The 26,232-nt window shown below is 41.3% G+C and overlaps 2 protein-coding genes across 5 annotated transcripts in view; both read left to right on the top strand.

Annotated features, from left to right (window-relative positions):
* LOC120729097 (microtubule-associated serine/threonine-protein kinase 1-like) overlaps positions 1 to 12,982 on the top strand; it is a 77,539-nt gene extending 64,557 nt beyond the window's left edge. For all 4 annotated transcript variants that reach the window (XM_040024539.1, XM_040024537.1, XM_040024540.1 and 1 more), the window contains exons 20-27: positions 4,409 to 4,572; positions 5,828 to 6,072; positions 6,241 to 6,498; positions 6,592 to 6,824; positions 7,238 to 7,360; positions 7,488 to 7,624; positions 8,232 to 8,419; positions 8,508 to 12,982. In XM_040024539.1, the coding sequence (XP_039880473.1) occupies positions 4,409 to 4,572; positions 5,828 to 6,072; positions 6,241 to 6,498; positions 6,592 to 6,824; positions 7,238 to 7,360; positions 7,488 to 7,624; positions 8,232 to 8,419; positions 8,508 to 10,174 (3,015 nt within the window). In that variant the 3' untranslated portion in view covers positions 10,175 to 12,982. The remainder of the gene's footprint in view (positions 1 to 4,408; positions 4,573 to 5,827; positions 6,073 to 6,240; positions 6,499 to 6,591; positions 6,825 to 7,237; positions 7,361 to 7,487; positions 7,625 to 8,231; positions 8,420 to 8,507) is intronic.
* Positions 12,983 to 15,879: 2,897 nt separating this feature from the next.
* On the top strand, positions 15,880 to 26,146 carry atg4da (autophagy related 4D, cysteine peptidase a). Its single transcript, XM_040024545.1, has 11 exons — positions 15,880 to 16,225; positions 18,630 to 18,900; positions 19,008 to 19,091; positions 19,441 to 19,614; positions 20,283 to 20,634; positions 20,739 to 20,803; positions 22,200 to 22,351; positions 22,440 to 22,518; positions 23,175 to 23,251; positions 23,431 to 23,550; positions 24,322 to 26,146. The coding sequence occupies exons 2-11, from the start codon at positions 18,681 to 18,683 to the stop codon at positions 24,499 to 24,501; spliced, it is 1,503 nt and encodes a 500-aa protein (XP_039880479.1). The 5' UTR covers positions 15,880 to 16,225; positions 18,630 to 18,680; the 3' UTR covers positions 24,502 to 26,146.
* Positions 26,147 to 26,232: the final 86 nt, after the last annotated feature.

Consider the following 26,232-nt stretch of genomic DNA (forward strand, 5'->3'; position numbering starts at 1 on the left):
GTCACTTTTACTTTTTTTTCCCTCACTCTGTCACATTTTGTCACACAGACATCGGACAGGATTCGATGAGTGAAGAGACAAGATTTTTAGATAAAAGTAGTTCATCCTGTACATAGTGTAGCATCTGGAGGTCGGACCAGGTCTCATGTCTGCTGCTAATAACTCTAATTGGACCTACTCCGCCATCATCGCTGATGCTCTTTTCTCTTTCTATTTTAAGACAGTCAGGGTCTTCCACCTGCTATTTTTCTAATTCCTCACACTACATTTTTTGCTGTTCCTATCTACAGATGTGTTATGATCCAGACATCTTTTTAACTATATTTGTTTTCACATTCACACTTTCTGCTTGGCTTCTCCAATTCTGATCTGTGACTCCCTCTTCTGTCACACTTTCTCTCTCAGATGGGATTTTCTCACCTCATGCTGTCTTTTCATATCTCTTTGTCTAACTCGCTCTGCCTTCCCTCCATTTGCTCCGTCCACCCCTGCTTGGAAACAGAAAGTGCCTCAATGAAATCCCAATTTCAGTTAAATTTAAAATAACGTTACAGTTAGCGTTGCAAGGCTGTTTGGCAGATTTTTACAGGTATTGCACGTGAACAGAGACATCTGCCAAGCACCCTGAAACGACAAGATCTGTGGCAAATACACTTATGAATTTAATTCATTTTAATGTACTGCTGTAGAAATATCATTATTAATAATGATAATTTAATCATAAACTACTTTAATTATTAGTTAAGTGGCTTAGATAAGCAAAAGTCTGCTGGTTTGAGTTTCTTTGGTGTGAAGACTGGGTACTTCTCTCTTACTTGTGTAGCCCTAAAGATAAATCTCTGACATTTGGACTGAGAGTGAGACAAACTTTGGTATTTTATTTGAAAGCTTTCTGACATTGTCCACACCAGACTATCAGCACGGGAACAAGGAACCTTACTCGGAGCATGCAGGAGGGAAAGCAGATTGTCAGATAAAGACTAAAAGGAAGACAGGACTGTTTATACACAAGGAAGTGATTACTGATTAGCAAGGTTTCCAAACTCAAAATAAGACAAAACCCAGACACTGCGACACCAAGCTATTAGATCATTATCCAAGAAATCCAAGAACAATTTAATTAGTATTGTAATGTCGTTCTGCAACCAACAAGGGCGTGAATGCAAAACTTAGACCAGCACACTTTTAAAGTAGGTTTGGTGACACTCATTAATCTTTCTTCTGCATGCTATAACAGAATATCATGTGTCACCTCATACATCAGTGTTGCTAGACCCCTTTTTTGGGACAAGTGCCCCAGTAAAATCTCAGGCTTCAATTTTAACAAGCACTTATATTTGGCAGGGGATTTGTCCAGAAGTCGAGGAGCATTTGCAGGTTTGTCCGGGCATGGAGGCTTCAGTGAGCAGCCAGTTATCCATGGATCAGCATTCTGGCAGAAACAAGAATCAAAATGAATGTGCATCAACACAGTTAGGTCACTTAAATAAGGGTCTTAGTTAGGGGAAGTTTAAATAGCATGCTGTATGGCACAAGGTGGTCTTTGGACACCTCTCTCCAAACTTCCTCCTTACATACTGAAAACAGTTTGAATGTAATTTTTAATTCATCACACTGATTTTCAGTCCTCAGCCTTTTCTTCTTGTTTCCCTTCTCTAAAAATGGGCTTGTTGACAGACACTTTTCCACTGAGACCATTTTTGATGAGGCTTCAGCAAACAGTAGGTTGGATAACTGAAGAGCCAGATGCATCTCTCAGGTCCTGTGTCAGATCTGTGCTGGATTTTTTTCCAGTCGCAAAAATGCTATTTTATGCCTATCAAACTCTGCTAGCACTGTCATTTCTCATATTCAACTAAAGAAATTATCAATTTTTACGACATACTGCTAGTGTCAAAGTGCCTGAAGGTACAGCGTAAAATTGATTCTTTGCTAAGTTAAGTTGCCTGTTATTTGTAGACACAACACTGGTTGTTCCCTTGAATTAGGTGTCTTTTAATGTTTGAGTGATTTATAGAGTTAAGTGGATTCATATAGTTAAATGAAAAAAAGTATCAGGTAGGACTGGACTGAGAGTGAATGACTGTAAATGAGCTTAATGACTTTAAGTACCTTCAGAACGCCTGGAGAACTGTTGCTGAAGATCACTTTAAAAAATACAAGAAAATCTGACTCCTTTGAAGCAAAATATAAAGAAAATTAGGGGTTTTACATAGTGCTGTATTGTCTCGATCCTCTTGAACCACTAACAAACAAAGATAAAACTAGATGATAGAACAGAAGAAACTGCTGCTAAATGACTGCGGTGCATTTAACAAATGAAGGAATGCATGAAGCTAAGAAATTGTTTGTAGCTGTTAACATTGTTTTTCCTGCTGAGCCGATAGCTCAGTCTTCAGCTGATACTTGTTTCCATGGTGCACTGCAGAATATTCTTCAGGCTTTCCTTAACACAGCTCAGTTCTTGTCCTCCCCCACACAGCTTAGCTTTCCTGTGTTACTCTGCACATAATAAAGGCCTTACAATTTAATTATGCACATGTCTTTGTGGTACGTTAATACTCACTTGCATGCAGAGAAAACATTCATGCTGCTGGGAGTGTCTTTACAGTAGTGCAAAGCTTCTTAACCACTTAATTTGATAATAAAAAAAAAAACAAAAATACTGTACTTAAATTCATAGATTAGTGATATTGTAATATTTCTACAATATCTTCTAAAAACAGGCAGCTGAGAGATCCACTTTGTTTTTTTACCCTGGGTGGGCCTTCCTGACACAATGCTCCCAAAGATTTATGCCTCCTTCTACTCTCAAACATATGTTAGGCAAATGAGTTAACTGCATTTTACTTTTAGATGCACAGTGTTCCCACGATTAAACCCCACTGATTATATAGCACAGTAACCATTTGCCATGATTACATAATGCACACAGACTTGCATCAAAGCAAACTGGTTAATAAATTCCAAATGGACATTTTCTCCAGTCTTGCTCACTCACATATCTGCAAAAGCCAAGGTGGAAATTTGTATTTTTGAATTGAAGCTGCCAATAGTGAGAATTACGACTGCCAGAATGTCCTAAAATTTAACAGCTCATAATGTTCTCCTTATCAGACTCTTAAAGTATTTTGGCCAGACTGTGACACATAATTTTCCACAGAAATTGCAAACCTGAGCTGTTAGAGGCTTCCTAAGGAGGCATATATGCATGTTTTAAAGGCTGAATCATCTAAAAGAGTAAAATCTTTTTTTTAATGGTCTGCACACATTTTGAGCTGGCAGACCACATTGAAAGCTAAAACCTGGACCGAGATACTCCATTAACAAGTCCTCCATCGATTTGGCATTTCAGACTCATGGCGGGCGGTTTTATCTCCTATAACTGAAATTGCAGTGCGACCACAGACAGTTTGCTTGGGGATTCAGGTGTGTTATACAGCACTGGATGTAGCCTCAGGCAGTGATTATGAGTGAGCTACAGACGTTTGGTGAATATCTGATTATTTTATTTGTTATACTGCTGGCTCTATCCTTTATGCAACTTTCATACATAAGCAGACCTGTAAAAATAAACTGAAGTGCAAAAGCTGGTGAAATTTAAGGAATATGACATCTTCCCCGCTGGTTGGCTGTAGCTCAGGCAATGCAGCGGGTTGCCTTCTAATCAGAAGTATCGCTGGCTCCTCCTGTCCATGTGCTAAAATATTTTGGGGCGAGATACGGAAACTCAAGTTCTTACCAATCCATCGGTAAATGTTAGATAAAAGTGCGTAGGTGCACTCGGTGGTTGGCCGAATGACACTTATAGTCTAAAGCACAACCAGTCCATTTATTTGTGTATTTTATGCCAGGTTGCTACCAGAAACTATAGACTGAAAAGATTAAGTTTCCAGGTCAAATGGGTACGTGGCTCAAAGGAAACTGAAGTGGGATTGCATAGTTTTCCATAGGAAAGCTATGCAAACTATGCACTCGCTTAATCTATAACCTCATAAATACCTTCCTGAAGAGACTTCAGTCTTGACAATCATACTGAATACTGCATGCTACTAATTTTGTAAGTTATGTTACCAATTAGAGTAAAATAGATGATAAAGCAGTGTGCGTTTTAGGCTGGGCAGCTTTGTGAAGTTGCTGGTTTCAGGAAAAAAAAAAATGACATCAAGCTTTGGTTGATGTCACAGACTTTTATCTACAGTCTATGCCAAAAACACTCTATCTCCACCTGAACTGAATAATAAAAATCATCATATCACCAGTAATTGTTGAAATAAAGGCATGTGTCTGAAACAAATTCACACAGAATGTATATCTGCAACTCCAACTCAAAAGCAACATTTCTCCTGAGCTATTAATCAAAGGCAATAGACCAAATGCTCATCGATCTGACTGTGTCCCGCTGCAGGTGTACAGCAGCATGGAGCATCTTTCTCAGCTGGAACAGAAAGCTACGTGCTCCGTGTCCCGTCGGGAACACAAGGGCCCACGGGAGGACAAGGTAACGAAGAGAGAGAGCATGGGCAGCTTCAGCATGAGGGACAAGAGCTGGAGGACTGGATCCCCTGAGATGTGAGTGGTGGGCAGCACTGAATAAGGTTCAGTTTATTGTAGGTATGACACAGTAAGGAGGGGTGTTCTTTACACCTAAGCAACGTATGAGGATGTTCATGAGGTGATTCCCTGAAGGTTTTTTCCTTTTGGCAGCCTCACTTATTTCAGTTTGTGTGGAGTTTTATTTCCGTCTCACTCACACCAGTTCTGACACTCGTTGTATAAAAAGATCTTTGTGTGAGGATTTGCACTCACTTTGAGACAAAAACAGCATCAGATCCACCCAGTCTGAAGGAGGAGAGCGGAGTTTGATTGGTGCCTCATATGTTTCTGTTCAACAGATTCATTAGTTTTATTCCATTTCATTAGTTTGAGTGCAAGTGGTTCAATGATACTTGTACCCTCGATTCTGAAGCTGTTTCAGTTCCTAACAGACACAGCTTATTAGCTCTTCGTCTGTTACAGGAAACGCCTGCCTCAATCTTAATATTGAAAACTAAAGACCTCTAATTAGCTTGCATCAATCATTTTAGTTTGTAGCTCGCATAAATGGAAAATTTACTCTCATTGTGAGATCTAATTCCTTCGTACTGTGGTTTGCATACACAGGAAACTGATTTCCATTACTTCTCATGTCTCCATTTCACCTCAGGCTGTTTGTCGGGATTGAAATCACTCTGTATTCACACGTGAAAGGAAATAACTGATAGGTTCTGTCTCCATAATAGAAAATCAAGAGACTCCTTATTTATTACCTTACATATTTTCTCCCCATCCAAAACAAATGGACATTATCTGTATCATCTCTCTCTTCAACCAAGTGTTTTTTCTTACAGCTCATTATTTAATTATGATTTAATTAGAAAAATAATAAAAATGCATGATCTGATTGTGTCCCGTCTTTCTCTGCTAAAAAAATCACTGGTGTTTAATTACTGCTAATTCAAATGCAAAGTGAAGTGATGTGGTTCATTAACTAGAAAGAAATGTTTTCCTTAGAAATTAAAAAAAAAAAGTATCATCTCAGACTTTTTGTCATATTTCTTAAATTGTGAGTTTTTATTATTCCTAGTCTAGAATCATAGACATTCCCATCGGCTGAATTTTTGTAGAATGGTAATTACCGAAAGCAGGGAAGGAAAAGCAAAACACACCCACACAGGTTCTGTAGGTCTGTAATAGTCATTGCTGCACTGTTAGAGCAGACAGTCACTTGCGTGGTTGCAGAGAAATTTGTGCCATTACCTTCTCTGACTGCATCCTTCTCTTACAGGAAGCGCCTGTCCTGTTCAGAGTCCCTCTACACAGAAGGTGATGCGAGCCCTCCTCTTGGTGCCCGACGACGCTTCTCAGCTCTGATGGACACGCATCGTTTTGCCTCACCTCTAGAGGGCGAGTCCGAATTCCTGTCTCGCCAGAACTACATGAAGGTCCGTGGCACTTCGCTGGACGGGACTACTGTCCCCTCACCGAGCCTGCTGGAGCAAAGGAACAGTCTGAAGGAGATCAATGGGGCAGGTGTGTCAGCAGGCGGGAAAGCCTCAAAGATAGTGAAATGTTTGCAAGGAGAGAAAGTGACAGATTTTAGAGCAGATAGAGAAAGCAAAAGAGGTTTTGCCTATAAGGTGGCTACTGTTGAGTCAGCTGAGTCATTTTTAACATTGTTATCAATTTGTGTGCTCACAGACAAATCTCCAAGGCCAGGAGAGACACCGGGCATTACCACAGCCATCACCACATTATCCCCGGGTCCTGCAGCAACCGGCCGGGATGTGATGACTCCTCTGTATGACCCTCTGGGGCCACGAGCAACAAATGACTTGGTCCTCCGGAGGGCACGCCATCAGCATTTGTCTGGTGAGGGAGAGAAGCGAAACTCCAGAGCAGGCAACAAGGTCATTAAATCAGCCTCTGCCACGGCCCTGTCTGTTATCATACCGTCAGGTAAGAAGGGCAAGGAAAGAGACAATGAAACACTTAATAATACTACTGATACGTCATACTTATTTCTCCTCTTTACCGTCTCCTTGCTTTTAGTGGAGCAGCATGGCGGCTTCTCCCCGCTGGCCAGTCCCATGTCGCCCCACTCTTTCTCCTCCAACCCTTCGTCACGCGACTCTTCACCCAGCAGAGACTTTTTCCCAGCAGTCAGTGTGCTGCGCTCCCCCATTACTATCCACCGCTCCGGAAAGAAATATGGCTTTACTCTCAGAGCCATCAGAGTCTACATTGGAGACAGTGATATCTACAGCGTACATCACATTGTTTGGGTAAGAAACTCTCAGACATGTATTAATGTTGTAGCTGAACTCCATAACCTCACGCAAAGAGGGATGGCCTGTGTTTTGATTTGTGAGTGTGCTTTTAGAAGTGGAGCTGCCATTAAATAGGAATCAATAATTTAAAAAAGGGGGATTAAACTGAAGGGAAGCACTTAGAATGCAGAGCAGGATTAGGACGGCGGTAAAGCTGGACAATAAGGACATAACAAGATCTAACACTGCTGTTGAACGTTAGAGCCACTTTTCTAATCTCACCATACACAAATATGCTACATAATCTGATCTGAAAATATTTGTCTTGTCTTGAGATTTACCAGTGAGAGTCACAACATGAGCATTCTGTTTACATGGAGGTGATTTTCCCCCTTCCGTTAACTTGAATATTTTTTGCGTTTTGGCAGCATGTGGAGGACGGTGGCCCCGCCCAGGAAGCTGGCCTTTGTGCTGGTGACCTCATCACTCATGTCAACGGGGAGCCCGTCCACGGTCTGGTCCACACTGAAGTAGTGGAGCTCATCCTCAAGGTCAGCAGGCTTATTTATTCTCAGTTGTTCCGCGCTGGCAATATAAATAACCAGCTTTCAATTTCAAGAGAAGGCTTTATGTAAATGGGCTTGTCAGTGCGGAAATTATTATTGCTCTTCTGTGCAGAGTGGCAACAAGGTGACGGTGACAACCACACCTTTTGAGAACACCTCCATTAAAGTTGGCCCTGCTCGTAAGGCCAGCTACAAGTGCAAGATGGCCCGGCGAAACAAGAGGACGATGGGCAAAGACAGCCAGGACAAGTAGGACAAGTAGCTGCTACACTGCACTTATACAACGACTCAGCTGAACTCTCGCCTCAATAACATATTTTTCATTATTATAATGGCTATAGACCGCAGAGGAGTTAGCCTTACTAACTGAAGAGCTTTACGTGTTTTGCTTTATTGATTATAACAGTTTTGTGGCTGAGGTACACATTATACATTTAAAGCAGAACCTGATTTCTATTTATTTTAATGTACTACAAAAAATATATCTTCGGAGACTATAACAAGACTTCGAAGTCAGTAACTGCTTGAGGTCAAAGCTATCTTGAATGCAGCAATGACAGGAAATTTGTCAAAACACTGTAGAGCAGCACATCGCCCTGAGTGGTTAGTTAAAAACAAAATGTCTGATGTGATTAAAATAATAGAGAATTAATGCAAAATTGTGCAGTGTTTTTGAGAAATGCTTAGCAACAGTTTAAAATAGTGTACTGTATGTAGCTAGTACGCATTACTTGCAAACCCATCAGTACTGTGCTTTTAAACGAAGTTAATAAATACTGTAAATTACTGTCGGTTATTTTTGTTCCCAATTCAAACCTTCCTTCCCTCTTTAATTATTCTCTTCTCTATCCCGCAGTAAGAAGCGTAGCTCCTTGTTCCGCAAGATCACAAAACAGTCCAATCTCCTGCACACCAGCCGCAGCTTGTCCTCCCTGAATCGCTCTCTGTCCTCCAGTGAGAGTCTTCCCGGCTCCCCAACTCACAGCCTGTCTGCACGGTCTCCAACTCAGGGCTATCGCTCCACCCCTGAGCCCTCATACTTGGGTAGGACACTGGAAATAAACAGTGCACAAATTAATTTTACTTCCTTGGGGGTTTTGACAGCTTCACTCATCTTTTCTGCTCTCTGCAGGTGCGTCCTCTCAGAGCAGCTCTGCAGCATCCAGCACTCCAAACTCCCCGGCTCCCTCGCAGCACATGAGACCCAGCTCACTGCACGGCCTCTCCCCGAAACTCCATCGCCAGTATCGGTCTGCCCGTTGTAAGTCTGCCGGTAATATTCCACTGTCCCCGCTGGCTCACACGCCCTCCCCCACCCAGTCTTCACCTCCACCTTTACCAGGTCACACTGTAGGGAGCTCCAACACAACCCAGTCTTTCCCTGCCAAGCTCCACTCTTCCCCGCCGGTGGTACGTCCCAGGCCCAAGAGTGCCGAGCCTCCGCGATCACCTCTCCTCAAACGCGTGCAGTCAGCAGAGAAGCTCGGCTCGCCTCTAACCCAGTCAAGCTCTACAGGAGGGCTGGGGGGTCCACTGAGGAAACACAGCCTTGAGGTGCAGCACTCTGAGTACCGCAAGGACGCCTTCCTCTGCGAGCTTGGGCTCCAGAGCCTGCTGGAGACAGAAGGGGAAAATTTGCCTCCTAATCCTCCCCCTCTACCCTCATCCTCAACTTCCCCAGAGACTGGTGTGCTGAAGCCAGCGAGGAGACTAGGGAGACAGGAGTCACCACTGAGCAGGGAAACACTACTGGCTGGAAGGGAGAGGGAAGAGAAAGAGAGAGGAGTGGAGAGGGAGAAGGAGGCTGGGACAGGATCGCAGTCATCCTTAGGAAGAAAACCTCATGCAAGTGAGCAGCCTTTGAACTCACAAAGCTCTGTACTAAGTGCAGGAACTACTAAAGCTATAACCCCTAGCACGCCTACCAAAACAACAGGGGGTTTAGGTGCTCACAAGGGGCCTGAGAAGTTCACCCAGAGTCAGGCGGACATGTCTCCAAAACAGCTAGACTCCAAGATAGCCAAAAGTCTGTTTTCTAACAGTAAACATCCACAGGAGCAGCAGCTAGGGGGCAGACCTGAATCAAAGCAGGAAGGAGACAACAAGAGCCGGTGTGGTCTTCCTGGAGCTGCCTACAGCAAAAGCTCTGTTTCTGCTCCAGATAAGTCCGCTGGCATCAACACAACAGTGACAGGAGGTCCTCTGAGCAAAACCTTTAAACCATCAGGAGTTGGAGACGCCCTGAGAAAGATGGGGACTGACAGCAGTGACACAAGGACACCAGACCTTGGCTCCAAAAGCCCCAAACTACCAGCTCGGGTCCTCCCTCCTGTCGTTCCCCCGCATGGGCAGGCGCTGTCACTGGCCAAAGTAAGGCAGGGACTCGGGGCTGTCAACTGCTACCGGGGATCACTCGACTGGGAGGACAAATGTCGTCTGGAGGTGGTGGAGGAGCACTCACCCTCTCCTTCTCCCTCCCCAACCGCGGTAACCCCCTCCCTCTGTGGACCTTCCCTCTGTAAGTCACGGCCTGTCTCCCCTGGTGACAAGACAAGCTTCGTCAGCCAGCTGACCACTGTGGCCAAAAACGTCCTCGGGCCGATCAAGCTCGGCTCTCAAGAGGGGGCCAAGAGCAAAGAGCAGCAGTCTAAAGCAGCAGAGGAAAAACAGGGAGGCACGGTGGGAAAGTCTGACTCTCCAGCTGGAGGTCGAGTGGTTGTTGGGGCTGCAGTGGTGACCCAGAGTCCTGCTGGTTCACCGCTAGAGAAGGCAACAGGTAGCAGCCTGCCGAAAATGTGACCTCATGGAGTCCCTAAATGGGACTTTAGTAAAAAGAAAAAAAAAGAAGATGCCTTTTTTGGACAATGCAACAGAAGACTAGCACTTAAAACCAATGTACATTCCAGTTTAAGAGTATAAAATGTTATTTATTGATTCCAATCACTGACTGAATCTAACCTAAAACCAGGAGTAAAAGATCTACTGTAAAGGTGCATTAACTGTTGATTTTCTATTATAAATACTTTAATAAGAGGACTCTAAATGTAACGTGAAACACTTTATCAGATGTATATGTGAGTCTGTGTGAATGCATGTCACATGGTTTGTACTGTACATGTGTAATAGGTACAAGATGGTCAAAAAGTGCTTTACAGATCAAAACATGCTGAATACTGTGAATACCAAATCCAGTCACTCTATTTTTTCTTTCAGCCAGCCCTTTTTTTGTTTTGGGGTTTGTTTGGTTTTTTTGGGGTGTTTTTTTTACTGCTCGTCAACCAAAGCAGTGAAACAGTCAAATCAAAGTTGACACATCAAACAGTTACTGAGTAAGAAGATAATTGAGCTCTTTATTCATCATCCAGCAGTTTACTTTCCTGAGTTAAACGGTCAGACGACGCCAAAGCAGGCACTCTGTCAGTGGACGTCACAGCAAGCACAGTCTCGCAATCTCTGTCGTAGGGGATTTTGTGTGTGTGTGTTTGTGTGTGCAAGCGCATGTGCGTTTAGCTACCCTGGGACAATTTCTGGTGGTTCTTGAAGGCCACAGAGGAAAGCAAGAACGTCAGACCTCGGCGCTCGGCGCTTATCTCTCCTTCGCAGGATGGGCTACCGCAGCCCTTTTCTTCACTCCATCTCTGGCTGCTGCCACATTCGCAAACACACACTCGCACATCGCCACAGGAAGCAGCCGTGTCAGCAGCTGATTTTCATGCATTTAAATCCATACGCCTGTGGTCACACGAATTAGGACACAAGTGTGTTTATGAGTGGATTAAGAAGTGTGTGACCATGTTTGTGTCTGTTCAAAGACTCGGCAGACTCAGCGAGGGTCATTGGCATGAAAATTCTCCTCAAAATGAGCAGTCAGGATCCAGTAACAGTTAAAGTATTATTTTATTTTTTAAGCAGGAAGGAAATCCTTCCCCAACAAATCAAACCGGCACAGTGAAGGTTGCTTGGGAGACTATAGCATGTTAAGGCATAGAAAAATGTATTATGCACATATGCAGTGAACCCATGTGTTGTTTTCAGTCAAATCTGGAAAAGCAGGCAGTCATGGATGTAGCATACTATAATCTACTTGTTAAAGGGCTCTATAGCAAAAGTAGGGTTTGTGCATACATGGAATATCACATCGAGCCTGTTCTCTTTAAACCAGGCTATCTACAGTGTAATCAGAATGACTTTGTATTTAGGTACTTACAAGTTAGCTTGTCCAGACTGATTAATATAATCCTCACATTTTGCTGTGCAACATACAGATAAAAGTGTTTGTCAGTGATCTCAGCAGGAATGCTGGGAAATGTTCACAGGAGACACACACACACAAAACGATGTTCCTCTCTCATTGGTCATAGTCACTTTCTTGTAATTCATGACTATCCAGTGTACATAATCTTATGCAAATCCATGTGTGAGAGTAGGTGGCTAAACAGATTAATCCAGATGTGATTGTTAATTGTCACTTTCTGCCAGTGATTTGATTTTTTGTAGATATTCAAGGTTCTAAAAACGTAAAAGGGAAACTGATTCAGCCAACAACAGCATGTAAATCTGACACCAAGGCAGAAGTTCACGGACTAAAATGTACTTTTACCTCCAAACCTCAAACAAGTGGTTCATCTGCACAACATATCTAGTGAAAGTTTGTCTCGGTCACTTCCGACTGGGTGTTCAGTGTACAGTTTAACGAAGAGCAGCCGCTTGTTGCTTTACATTGTTGTATCTGCCTGGAAATCCGCAACAATGAGCTAAAGACTGCATAGATTTACAAACCAGGAGGCTGATCTCTGCTGTGTTGGCAGCAGTTTTTTCACATAACCATTCATGAATATGAAAACATATCCCATGCCTTACGTGCTTGGCAGGGATTTCTTTTCCCATTTGACACACTACTCTACTGCCCTCCAGTGGTTAGCATCAATATCAAATATTTGAAATATCATAATCTATTGGAGTGAGTGTTTCCTTGATGAAGTGCAGAGCACGGATTTGATGGTTGTTGTTAGCCATACGGTTACCAAATATGCATTTAAAGTTCTAATGACAAAATATTTGCAGTAATTATAAAATGAACACTTGAAACATGAATTATTAATTTTCCGTTGTGACTGTTAATTATATCTTTGTGAATAGTTACGTTTTTAAATATACTGTCTTATATTCACAGCAAGGAGTTCTTTTATACCTTGATGTAATAAAGGAGTCATCAGGTCATCTCAAATCACCCGATTAAGAAAACAAACTCCTGCAGTTATTGTATCAAAATTCAGGCCTTTTGCTGATCAGTGGTGTCTATAATACATGTTTTAAAATGTCTTTTTCTTTCCGTGGTTGACAGAGAGAGTAGTAGAAATGCACTTTATTTGAAAGAAAAAAAATCTTGAGTTGATGATATTGTTTGTAAGTTACTATCCTGTATACAATGTGGATTCTACAAATGAACACAAAAGTCTGATAAGTATAAAAACATTCCACATTTCTCTGTTCACTCGAAGTGTATTTAGTTGTACCACTGCGGCATTTTTGTTTGTGATAGGTGTGACCTAAATGCAGACACCTGAAGTGCAGTACGTGGAATAAAATTCAGTTTTTGTTCCAAAACTTGCAGGATCTCACTCTTTTTTGGCTTTAACCTCTAATCCCACAGCAGCATTTATCACAGTAAGCACACCTCTGGCTACAGCGTGCAGGTAATTATTAATAAGTTCTTTACACCTGAAAAAAGATGTTCATGTCATCGTAGCTGTTACTAATAGGGGAGCTTGGTGGGTGTTGTTAATTCTGACTTCAGTGTCCTACTTTATGAAAGGGTGTTACCTAGGGGCAAATATGAATCATTTTTAAAAAAAATAGACCTTCTTTTAGAGCATTTAGAGCCGTCAAAGACAGGTGTAGCTAATAACCTTTCACAGCTGCTGCAGCGCTATAATCTCTGGAATAAAGTCATAGTTAATGTTATTAGTTATCTCTGTGTTTCTCCAGCTGTGAAAAGGTTTATGAAGCTGATTCCTTTGCAAATGAAAAGGCCTCTGATCCTACCAAGACTATCAAGATTACAGTTAGCTGCATTTATTAACAAAATAAAATGGATTGGAATCTTCTTCTTCTACTGAAAAAAACAAAACAAAACTGTCATTGACTAGTGGAGAAAACATTCACATCCTTTTAAGTGTCTAAGGCCCATCTGTTTTCTACTACTTTTGGAGTTGCAGGGAGGCTGGAGAATTTCCTAGCTGGTACAGAGCAAGAAAAAAGGCACACCTTGTACAAGCTGTGAGCCACTACAGAGACAAACAACCACACACTGACATCTGAGCCTACAGTCAGTTTGGAATCACCAGTTAACCTTAGGGACCAAGTCTAGGGCATGATGTATGTGTAACCTCCACACGTGAAGCCATGTTAAGACGGAACTAAACAAATACTTGCACTACTTGTGCATACTCGCACTGAATTCTTTTCTTAGAATAAGGATAAATTAAATCAAAATAGTGTGCTTGAACTAGGGCATCATGGTGGTACAGTGGTTAGTCCTGTTGCTTCACAATGAGAAAGCCCTGGGTCTGACTTAACCAGGCCAGGCGGGGCCTTTTCTGTGTAGAGATGCATGTTCTCTGTGGGTAGTCTGACTTTCTCTCATAGTCCAAAGACATGCATGTGAGGTTAAGTGGTCTACCGTTCTGTGATACAGTAAACTGGCAACCTGTCTGCAGTTTGCCCTATAACAGCTGTGCAGCTGTACAGGTGCAATAAATTATTACTTTCATAGCTAATTAATTAAGCAATGTTATAACCATCAGTCTAACCCCTGAAAATCAAATGCTTGGAGGTAATTTATTTTTACATGAAAATGTATCCATATGTATTTGAAGACATATGACAGGTCTGTTAATATATTACTAATTTAAAAGATAATAGTGGTGTGTGCTATGATGTTTGGTTTGAAGACAGTGATGCTGACAAAAGACAGGAGGCAGAGAAGATTTTCATTAAGAGTTACTGATATGGACAAGATTAGAAATGAGTATATCAGAGGGACAAATTAGGCTGAGGGGTTTCAAGAGAAAGTTAAAGAGGCAAGACTGAAATGGTTAGATGTACAGCAGAGGGTAAGTGAATATATTGGACAAACAATGTTGAATATTGAGCTTGAGAGCAGGAGAAAAAGACCACAGAAAAGATTGGATGCAGTGATTGAGGACATGCAGAGTATTGGTGTGACACAGGAGGATGCCAGGGATAGGATGACAGGTTAAAAATATATGTTATAAGTATATAGTATAAAGCTACTTAGCCTTCTTTATCCTTAAAGCTTGAGTCTTCTACCAAAGCCCTGGGGGCTTGAGAGTCCTGCACAGTGCACTGCTCTGAACGGAGCTCTCGAATATCGTTTATGGGATCTGCTGGAGCCACTTCCCCCGTTTGGCAGTCATCGGATTACCACAGTCACCACTGTTGCCTTCACCCTACACATCTTTTCTAGCTCCTCTCTTAGCCCTTGGTATTTCTTGAGCTCCTGATGTTTCTTCTCCCTCATGTTGCTTTCACTTGGTACAGCTGCATCTTCCACTATGACTGTCTTCCTCTGCGTGTCCACCACTACTATGTCCAGTTGGTTAGCCATCACCAGTTTGTCTGTCTGTATTAAGAAGTCCCGCAGGGTTCCCTGCACAGGCTTATCATTCCATGATGGTTCCTCTTCTTTCTCACATAATCAGTTGTGGCCATCATCCTGGTGTACTCATGGACCTTGCTGTTTCATCCTTGATGGTGGTTCTGACACTCATTAGTGCTCAGACTCGTTCCTTCCTTATAGAGGAGGTGGCTAATGTTTGCTCCCTTTTGTAGTCTGTATCCATATCTAGTCTTCTTAATGTTCTGGCTAAAAGGGGGTTCGGGCCTATGCCTATACAGCAGTGGGGACAGAGCATCTCCTTGGTAAATCCCGCTCTTGATGGTGACTTTCCTAAAGAAGGCTCTTAAGGTCCTGTTGATCTTGTATAGTTCTAGGCACTCCAGGATCTATGCATGAGGGACTGATTCACAGGCTTTCTTGTAGACAGTCCAGGCATAGCACCTGGACTGTCTACAGTGCTCACCCTGGTCTTACAGCCTCAAGAAACTGCTCTATCTATCAGTAGCTGGCGTTTCTGCCAATTCCTTACTGGGTCCTGCTTGAGACTTTTTTTATTGGATTTTGGATGTATGATGGTTATTCTGGTTGAAAGCTGCACAAAGGTAACTAATTACATCATAATTATTTACTAATATATAAACCAAAATTATATGTTACTTATTATTTTAACTTTTTTCAATTGTTGGCATGTTTGTACCTAAATTTATTATTTATGTTTAGTAACGCATGCTTTTTAACCAGGTCACTCATTGCATAACTACAGGACTTATTATTAGCCAATGGCACCGTGCACTGCGCATTAGTGCAATATTATCCTATCAGATTTGCTACAGGATTTAATTCAACCAATAGCGGTGCGCCGGAAAAGGACAACAGGAAGTAAATGTTGTCCGGTCAGGGGCTGTCACACGGAGCAGCATAGACGCTATGTAGTAGCTTATTTTCGTAACCGTGTAGATAAATGACTTTCTGTGTTAAATGGGAGGAAGTCTACCATTCGTACAGTAACTGTATTTTATTATAAAAGCATTAAGCTCTTCGGGGATTCCGTCTTCAGTGCTAGAGAGCTAACGCCGGGGCTAGCTGCTGAAGTTAGCGTGTTCAGCCAGCTAGTCTCAGGCTGCCGCTGTACGCCAGGAGGGAGGAAATATCCGAAATGAGTGGCTCTATTACGGGGTACCGACCTGCTTAACCGACCTTTACATCAGGTATGTTGTTGCTGGCCTGTGATTCTTTAATAATGGTGAAAGACGCTTTTTAAATTAGGTATGCGCTATAGTGCTGGTGAGTCTTTGTGACCAGAGCAGTAAATGGGAATTGACAGTGAGGCTGCTGGTCAGAATCCGTTCATATACCCTGACACTGGTCGTGTCATGAGAGTGTTTCTATAATAGATTATGGTTAATAAACCGGTTGACTTACAGGTGATGAAAAATGGTAGCCACCATCATCATCAGATGACTTTTACAGACGTTGAAAAGCCCGACATACCGGTTGTCAAATGGTTATCACATGATGAGTGTTTTTTTTTTTCTTCTCTACCATAGAAACGTTTCCATCAGCAGGATCAGTTAGTACTCATCGTAATACTCTCTGTTCCCTGTCGAAAGTGCTACTCATCAGTTTCAGGGCAGGGTGAAAAAGGTCTCTGGTACTTTCCTTAAGTGTTTTTCAAATTGTGAAATGGGCAGCTGTGGATGATTACTCGGATTTACTCTGACAGTTTGGGGTTTTTTAATGTTTCTTTGTGCAGTTTGCACTTGATTCTGACTTACAGATGTTAAAAAACGAAGGATCTTACTTTGTTCTTGTTTTTTTTCGTGAGTTAAACATCAATTATGAAAAAAGGAAACCTGTGAACTGCTCAGGTCCTTAGGCTGTTATCAGATCTCTCAAACGCAAGCATATTGTTTTCAGCAGAAAGTATGAGTGTGGATCATTGACAGACTGTACAATGCAAGAGGACTAAAAAGAAAATTGTGCATACACAAACATGTTTTTATTTTACTTAACCAGACAGACAACTCAGATTAAACATCTCTTTCGCAATAGTATCCTGGCAACAGTTCAATCAGTTATACAAGCTGATGATACAAATACACAAGGGAGGCTTCAAATGCACATGTGATTAAGAAGAAGGTGCAAAAGCAAACAGCTTCCTCAGTAGTTATTAATAATGACCTTACAGAGTTTTTAGAAAAATATAAATATCTATGCGCACACACTAAAATGATATTCAAATACCAGTGACATTTACATAAAAGAATACAGCAATTATAGTAAATGTGGAAGTTGGACATAGAATGGGTCTTTTCGTTTCCAGCTCTCTGTCTTAGTCACTGTGGCTCAGGTGGCTCAGTGGGTCATCTGTCAGTCAGCAGGTTCCTTGACCGTTTGAGTCTACCTGCAGAAGTGTTCTTGGGCACTGAATCCAGAGTTGTACGTGCTACTTCAGTTTTATTGTGTGAATGTTAGACTTTGATGTTTTCAGGGGAAATAAAATTTGTTGCAACTACATACCCGCATACATCAGCTAAAAATTTGACTTCTTCTTTTACCCTAATGGTTTATGTAATTAGTCATTTATCTGCCAAAGTGCAAACTCTGCCTCTTCTGTTGTTACCAATTCCGTTTTAACAATAGTGAAATTGGGTTGAGTTTGTGTGTTTGTTTTTAGCAACATGAAACATGAAAACAAGACAACACTCCCCACAACCACCAACACAGCTGGTCCTCCTATTACATCAAACAGAAAACACACAACCAGGTTTCAGGAGAAAAAAATGTTAGAGCATACAAACCAGAAACAGGTGCTCATCTCTGAAGGCAGCGTTGAAACTGAAAATGTGTACTTTAGTTAGAATCTGCTAAACAATGAAAAGTTTCTCTAAATTTACAGGCTAATAATCAATATATAAAAGGAAAATACCATAGAAAGTGATCTGTACAGGATTCATGGAGCCTCTGAATCTTACTTTTTTTTTTAAATTGCTCCTTACATCAAGGTAGAATGTCAGCATAAACAAAACTATTGAGTGGAAATACACCAGGCACTACAGAGGATTATCAGTATTCTTATACCGCCAGACTTCAAGACCTGTGGGTGGTACTTGACCAGAAGCAAAAGGCATCAGTAAATGTATATTTAGCATTCTGATTACAGAATGGAAACTTATTACTTATTACCATCACATGGATGACAAATGTCACGTCTATCCGTTGATAACTGGATATATGTGACAACGGCAATGTAGAAGATGAAAAACATTCAGGACTGAGAGATAACTATTTCAAGAGGCTTTTCAAACTTACAGTTTAATTTGATGAAACATAAAATTCACTTGTGTTTATAAACTAGAAATAACAGGGAGATTTCAGATTTCTGTTAAACAAGATAGCACAGATAATTAAGAGCCAGGAAAAATCCAGTGTAACTGTGTATTCAAAGAAGAAAAGCCACTTTTAAAATGAGTTTAAATCCAAGTAAATATTTGAGTTAATAAGTATATGAGTGGCAGGATGAGTGTAAAAGCGTTTTGAGTACAAGATGCATCAGTAGTTAATTTTTTACCTAGATTCTTGTGTTGTTCCTCTTTTTTGTTCATTCATCAGTTCTGTGTCGCAATGAGGAGCACAAGAGGTAAGCTCTGAGGTCTCGGAGCCATGAACTCAGTTTCCCCGAGTGCAGCACAATACGTAGGGGGAGTCATGCAAGATGAGCTGGTGGACAGGGGGAGGCAGCAGCAGCCCATGGAGCGGCAGGGCAGCTTTGGAGTCAGGCCTCCACAAACTCAAGGCGCCAGCAGAGAAGCCGCCGGGGAGCTTGATGAGATGGACAAACTCAAGGCCAAACTTATGTCAGCGTGGAATAATGTCAAATATGGTTTGTAGTCAGTTTTAAGTAATGAAGACTGAGTGTTGGATTTTTGTTTATATAGAGGAGTACTGAGATTTCTGCTTTGAGAATCTTTTTTGCGCCTCTGTCTGCAGGCTGGACTGTTAAGTCTAAAACCTCCTTCAACAAGATGTCTCCTGTGACTGTCCTGGGTCACTCCTATCTGCTTAACAGTGAAGGTAAGTGCTAAATGTATTCATGCATCTTAAAACTATTTCCTCTCTAGAGAAACGTAAAGAAGAATAGACCCCAGGTGTTGTAGTGATGTGTGCTGTGGCTAACCACACTGGTTAACCGTTTCCTATTTAAATGTTTATTTGACATGAGAAAGCTGAGCAGTAGGAACTAAAACAGACAAAACCTGCGCTTTTATTTCCAAAATATTATATGCAGGTATCATAACTGAGCTTTTTCATCATTTAAAATTAGTAATACAAACAGCTTAATGCTTGAACAAAGTGCTAGAGCTCTAAATATGTGTGTGTTTGTGTGTCTCTTGCTCCACCTCTCTATTTCACTCCCTCTCAGATGAGGTGGAGCGGTTCCGCCTAGCGTTTGTGTCCAGGATCTGGTTGACCTATAGGAGAGAGTTCCCTCAGCTGGAGGGCTCCACCTGGACAACAGACTGTGGTTGGGGCTGCATGCTGCGCAGTGGGCAGATGCTGCTGGCACAGGGACTCCTGGTTCACTTGATGCCCAGAGGTAGGACTCTCCATCTGGTACACACATTTTTACATTTAAACATAAGAAGTGTTCATCCATTAAGCATATAAAATATCATAAAAATTAGGTTGCGGCACTGACCAAGATGTGTCCTCACATATAACTCAAAGCTAAAGATGGTCCGTGTCTCATTTCTGGTTTAGCCAAGAGAGATACCTGAGTAGAGGGTGCAGGAAGCTATGAATTCACCAGGGTATAACCTGTGCTAATCTCAGTGTGACATTTGTCATTCATTGACTTTGTACTCTGGAACTGGCCAGTTAAAGACCATTTAATTTACTATCCCAGTTCGTCGCCCTTGCCCCTCGGTCAGTTACAGAAAAAGTTAGGTGTCATTTCCAGATGAGTGAGCAGTGTCCTCGGTTTCTCAGTCACATCAACCACCACTATGATAGCAAGGAGAAAACCCTCGGGTTTGGGATCTCACCTACAGGTTCCCACATGGTAGCCATGTCCATCTTTTATATACAGTCTATGGTTGACTCAAAAACTGATAACCCATCCTTTCTCTAACTCCGTTCTTTTGTTTTATACACAGTTTTATACTGTTTTTTTCTGTGTGTATACTCATGTCTGTAACATCCTCTGATCGTTTAAAGTCTGAAGAAGAAAAAATAAATAAATAAATTTTGTTTCTGTTTTTCTAGACTGGGTTTGGCCAGAGTCTCAGCAGCTTACTGATGTGGACTTTGAGGTATTCCGTCCACGTTCCCCAGCCCGGGCTGGAGGGGTCCCAATACCCTCCTTTGGCTCTCCACGAGGTTCCAGCACCCCTGAGAAATCCCTGCCAAGCAGTCAGGCACCTAGATGCAGCCAGAAGAAAAGGGTCTACGAGTCCACAAAGGACAGGCAAGAGCACATCCACTCCAGGCTTATTACCTGGTTTGGGGATCAGCCCCCAGCACCTTTTGGCGTTCACCAGCTGGTGGATATTGGCAAAGGTTCGGGGAAGAAGGCTGGTGACTGGTATGGCCCCTCTGTAGTGGCACACATACTACGGTAAGGGCTCGTTTTTGCAAGCAAGGCTTTTCTGTGTTCTGAAATCATTTACACAGCAGTTAAGCATTTCCAGAATTATGGAATTATTTTCTTGTCCCTTTCAGGAAAGCGGTGGACAAAACATCTGTGGTCACAAACCTGGCTGTATATGTGGCTCAGGATTGTACAGGTGAGATTTATAGAGCAGATATTTGTTTAGCTTAATAATGAGAAAAGAGCAGATTGATATTTGCTTTGCACTAAGAGTGTAAATACACTCACCGGTCAGTGTTTTTGTACATCTAAAGTTGAAAGCATTTATCAGAATTAGGGATCAAACTTAAAATGTGGCATGGTTGTTTGCACCAGGCGGGCCAGTCTGAATATTCCAGCTGATCTATTGGGATTTCCCCACACAATCATCTCTGGGTTTTAGAGAACGATCCAAAGTAAAGAAAAATATCCAGTGAGCAGGAGTTATTTGGCCAAAAATGCTTTGTGGATACCAGAAATCGGAGGAGAGTGACCCGACTGCTTCAAACTGATTGGAAGGCAACAGAAACTCAAATAACCACTCATTACAATTTAAGTATTTAGAAGAGCCTCTATGAATGTAGAACACTTTGAACATTGAAGCTAATGAGCTACAGCAGCAGAATATCATGCCAGGGCCACTCCTGCCAGCTAAGAATAGGAAATTGAGGCTAGAAGTCACACAAGCTCAACAAAACAACAGAAGATTGGCTTCATGAGTCTTATTTTTTTCCTGTATCATTTGGATCCTAGGGTTAGAGTCTAGCATAAACAACATAAAATCGATCCTGTCAGGTTGTGGTGTAATGGTGTGGGGGATAGTTTCTTAGTACCAACTGATATCTTAGGCTACGGATAGGCCGTATAGATTTGAAAACTGCGTTTTCGTCTGAAAACGCTCCGCCTCCACACTGGCGTTTTCAGTCGTTTTCACAGAGTTGTGCGTCCACATTGAAACGACCCAAAACACTTACGTTCCAGTCCTGCGCATGCACAAAAGCGAGTGAGAATTAAAGAATTTGAAGAAAAGCTATCTGGAGCATGTACAAACTGATATTAATCATTTTTAGGGCTGTCAAAATTGAGAGCAATCAAAACAACTGCTGTATAATGCACTCCGCTATCTTTGTTTAATTGGTCACATGACTGCACCACATGACTAAAATGCGTCATCGAGACGGGAAAACGCTGTCTCAGTGTGGACGGGAGGCCAAAACGGAGAGAAAACGATGCGTTTTCAAACAAAAACACATTAGTGTGGACGTAGCCTTAAATTTCACATGAACCAAGCATCATTGGGATGTGGTGGAACAGGAGATTTGCATTACAGATGTGCAGCTGTCAAATCTGCAGCAACTCTGTGATGCTGTCACATCAGTATGGACCAAAATCTCTGAATGTTTCCAGTGCTTAGTTCAATTTGTGCCAGAAATAATTAAGACAGTTCTGATTGCAAAAGGGAGTCTAAACCAGTACTAACTAGGTGTACCTAATAAAGTGTCTGCTCTCTACGTCATGCCCGTTTTAACCCTCACTGTTTCTGTGCCTTGTAGTGTACAAAGAAGATGTGGTGCATCTGTGTGATCGGTCACTGAATCAGACTTCTTCCGATCCGTCCAGTCAGGACTGGAAGTCTGTTATCATACTGGTCCCTGTCCGGCTGGGAGGGGAGGCCCTCAATCCATCCTACATCAATTGTGTCAAGGTCTGTCAACCATCCAGTGCCTGACTCCACTTCCTAAAGGATTTTAAGTGTCTAAACTCATATTAAAAATATTTGTGTTCATTCTCAGAACTTCCTGAAACTGGAATGCTGTATTGGAATAATCGGAGGCAAACCAAAACATTCGCTGTATTTCATTGGTTTCCAAGGTGAGGATTGCCAAAAACATACTCTGTACTTTTTAAAAAAAATCTTTTTGCATAACTCCAGCCGAAGCAAGGGCAGCTAGGGAAGAACTGACATTTTTTGCTGTTAGGCCCCCTGCAACCCGTATTATTCTTGCAGGAGCCACACATTCTCTCAGGTGTGGATAATGACGCGCTGCTTTGGTGGGGAACTGCTACTTCTGCTTATCACGCTCTGCATTACTCTTCACGACACTTTACTCTTAGACTTTAACTTAGGATATCTAGAAGCATAAGTAAAATGTGCTTTTAAAAAGCTGATTGCTAACATGTTTAACTGCTACCTGACGCTGGTTTAAAACCCTTAAGGCAAAAAAGCACATCCCAAATAAATCTTCACACTACAAATGGAAACTTCCTGTATGAACCATCACAAAGCCTCTCTGAAATTAAAAATATAAATTGTGCCTTTTGTATCAATTTCTAATATAATATTATACATATGTTTTGGTGGGTTGTTAAGGAAGTAGGGTTTGTAACTTACAGCTTTGCGCTTCTGTGGTAGTTGTTACAAAGGTCAGCAGGAACAAGCTGTCTGAATTATAAAAAGTATGAGAGACTATTCATGATTTAACTATTTGATTTATTGTTTTATACTTGGATTCCTCTCTGTCTGGCAGATGAGCAGCTGCTGTATCTGGATCCTCACTACTGCCAGCCAGTGGTCGATGTCAGTCAAGTTAACTTCTCACTGGAGGTTTGCTGCCTTCTTCATTACTCTTCTCTTCTGTCTGTCTGGCTTTTATCTCCTTTTTTTTCCTGGGATCATATCATATGACTTCAAACTCATTCACGGGTCATTAAAGATAACACGTCTGCTTAGTTGGCTCTGATCTGTTTATTGTATGACCCGTGTCTCCTTTTACCACTCTGCAGTCGTTCCACTGTAGCTCTCCTAAAAAGATGCCCTTCAACCGCATGGATCCGAGCTGCACCATCGGTTTCTACGCCAAGAACAAGAAGGACTTTGAGTCTCTGTGTTCTGCTGTCAGTGAGGTGAGTTTTTACAACCTCCTCACATTTTTGTGGCTCTGATTTAATTTATACAACATACTAGAAATGAGCAGCATTTTTTTTTTTTCTTTCGTAGAGATAAATCTGTCCTGTTTCTGACAGTTAAATATGTTTGAGTTGGTTTGGAGAAAAAAAAAAAAGCAATATTAAGCCATCACTTTCGGCTCCAGAAAGCTGAATAATCATCTTGCTGTTTTCATTTCTGCACAGATACAATTTCAATAGCTAAAGTTGCACAAATTTTTCAAGCAAAGATTTCCGATTTTATTTTTTCTGAGTTGAGGTCAAAACATGAGAATTGGCTGCTTTTCTTTGTAATGCCTAACAGTCAGTTGAATACGAGAGCAAATGTAGAAAGCGAGTGTTACACAATCAAAGCGGGTACTGTATGTAGATCTTCATATTCCATTCAAATAATATATGTGCCAAGGATGTAATTGGTTTGTTTGGGCTTTTGCATTAAAATTATTACATTTTTCACCATTGCTAGAGCTTGGCCCAGTCTTGAAGTGTTCTCAGTAATTCATGCATTAATTTTTAGAATTATTATTTACCATTGTGGGAGAACAAAATTGGACTATTTTCCCAAAACAAATTTAAATATAATAAATTGGGAGATATCATTATGATAGTTTGAAGAAGAAAATTGTCAAAAACAGATTTTTTTTTTTTTTCCTCTTTTTCTCTGCGTGTGATATATTCTGTTTTGTTTTTAAGATTATCTGCTTTAACTGGACTTTGTTGTCCTTCCAGGCTCTGTCATCGTCGAAGGAGAAGTATCCTGTCTTCACCTTTGTGGAGGGCCACAGTCAGGATTATGGACTTGAGGGTCACAGCAGCAATCACAGTGGACCTCCAGCTCATATCCTGCCTCCAGGGAGACTAGGCAGAAGCAACAACAGAAGAAGCAGTGAAGAGTTTGTCTTCCTGTAAAGCTCTGAGGACGATGCTCTCCCATCTGTAAGGGGCAGAAGTGGACACTCGATTGCCTTTAAAAGACTTGATTCTGTCGATGCTGCAGCTGCAAGGCGGGCACAACTCTTTTGTGCTTTGTCTTCCTCACTGGTCAACATGGCTGCTGTCATCACCTCTGTGTGGGTGGCGTTATAAGCTAACAGGCATTAGTGACTACTGGCTGGAGCACTGCTTTACCTGACGAAGGTGACTTCAAAATGGATAGAAACGTTTTCAAGTACTTGAAATGTTCTTGGTTCATTTTATCAGACGACGTCAAAAAAAGCCTCAGTGGTGTCTGCATCATCTTTAATTGGCTCACTCGTCTGCCTGATATTGTTCATGACTTGTATTATATCACATTCCCTCTGCTGAATATTTTTTTAAATTTTTATTCTTTAAATTAATTTATCAGATTTAAGAATGTGTGTTTTGTGTGCGAGTGAGTGTTTTGTTAGTGTAATTTATTTGTCTTTTTAATTGTGTTTAGGATTATGCCGTGTCGCATCCCAGAGAAATTTCAGATTCTTCCACGAGCGTCTTGAACAGCTGTAAATTCATTTTTAGACCTCGTGGTCTCAAGCCCATGCACTTTCAGCTCTGACTCTTTATTCATTAAGGAAATGAAAATCTGCAAGAAATCTGCTGTTACATTGTTCCTGCTGCTTAAAGAACTAAAGGTCAGGTATAAAGAAAAACAATGCCTAAAGTTGGAGATGACTTTTGTATTTTTGCCTGTCAAACTGTGGCTTAAATCATTCCCGCTATACTATTATATAAACATGTTTGCAAAGTAAAACACCCAGCTCTTACTTATGTACGTGTTCTAGATTTTACCTTGCACAGCCAAGGTAATGAGACAAACCGAAGCTGAATGGAGATCTTTTTTTTTTTTTTTTTTTTTTTTTTTTTTTTTTTATTTATTTTGTTGTTTTCTTGATTTTCAGACTTCTGCTGAAGTGTCTCTGTGTTTTTGTTTGTCCTCTTTTTCTGTAAAAGCTACTACTGCAAGTTGCACTACTACTGTTATTGAGTTTATTGTCCTGATTAAACGTCAGACACTGGAATTACAGTACATGTTACTGTGTTTTGTGTGTAGATTTGAACTGCAGGTATATACGCTGTCAAAGGAACGAGAGCGATGGGAAATGATCAATTCAATGTTCTGTAGTTAGCAGGGTCAGAGCAAATACGCTTGTTGTAAAGTTTATGCAGCAGATGCTGAAATAACATGTGGCATATAATTTCATTACTCACACCTTGTTAATACCACGTTGGAGCCCTCAACAAGGTGCTGGAAACATTCCTGCGATTGTTGTCCATATTGACATGATTGCATCACACAGTTAACGCAGATTTGTAGGTTTTGAATCTCTTGTTCCACCACATCTCAAAGCTGTTGGACTTTGAAGGCGATATGAGTACAGTGACTTTATCATCAGTTCAACAACACCAAGGCAGGCTGTGACATTTAAATAATATATGATAAATATCCACCACATCATTACGCCACCATGACACCACTTATTGTATTTTAAATTGTGGGGGAAAACAAGCATGCAGTATGTATTTTTTTTATTTTATTTTTTTTATTTTTTTGTGCTTTACAGAATCGAGACTAAATTTTAAAAAACGGGACAAACACTGCATATTTAAAAGAAAGCACGCAATGAATGAAAAGTGCAAAACCTCACAATAAATTCTCAAAAT

This window comes from Simochromis diagramma, unplaced genomic scaffold (assembly GCF_900408965.1).
Source record: "Simochromis diagramma unplaced genomic scaffold, fSimDia1.1 OVJJ01000302.1, whole genome shotgun sequence".
NCBI lineage: Eukaryota > Metazoa > Chordata > Actinopteri > Cichliformes > Cichlidae > Simochromis > Simochromis diagramma.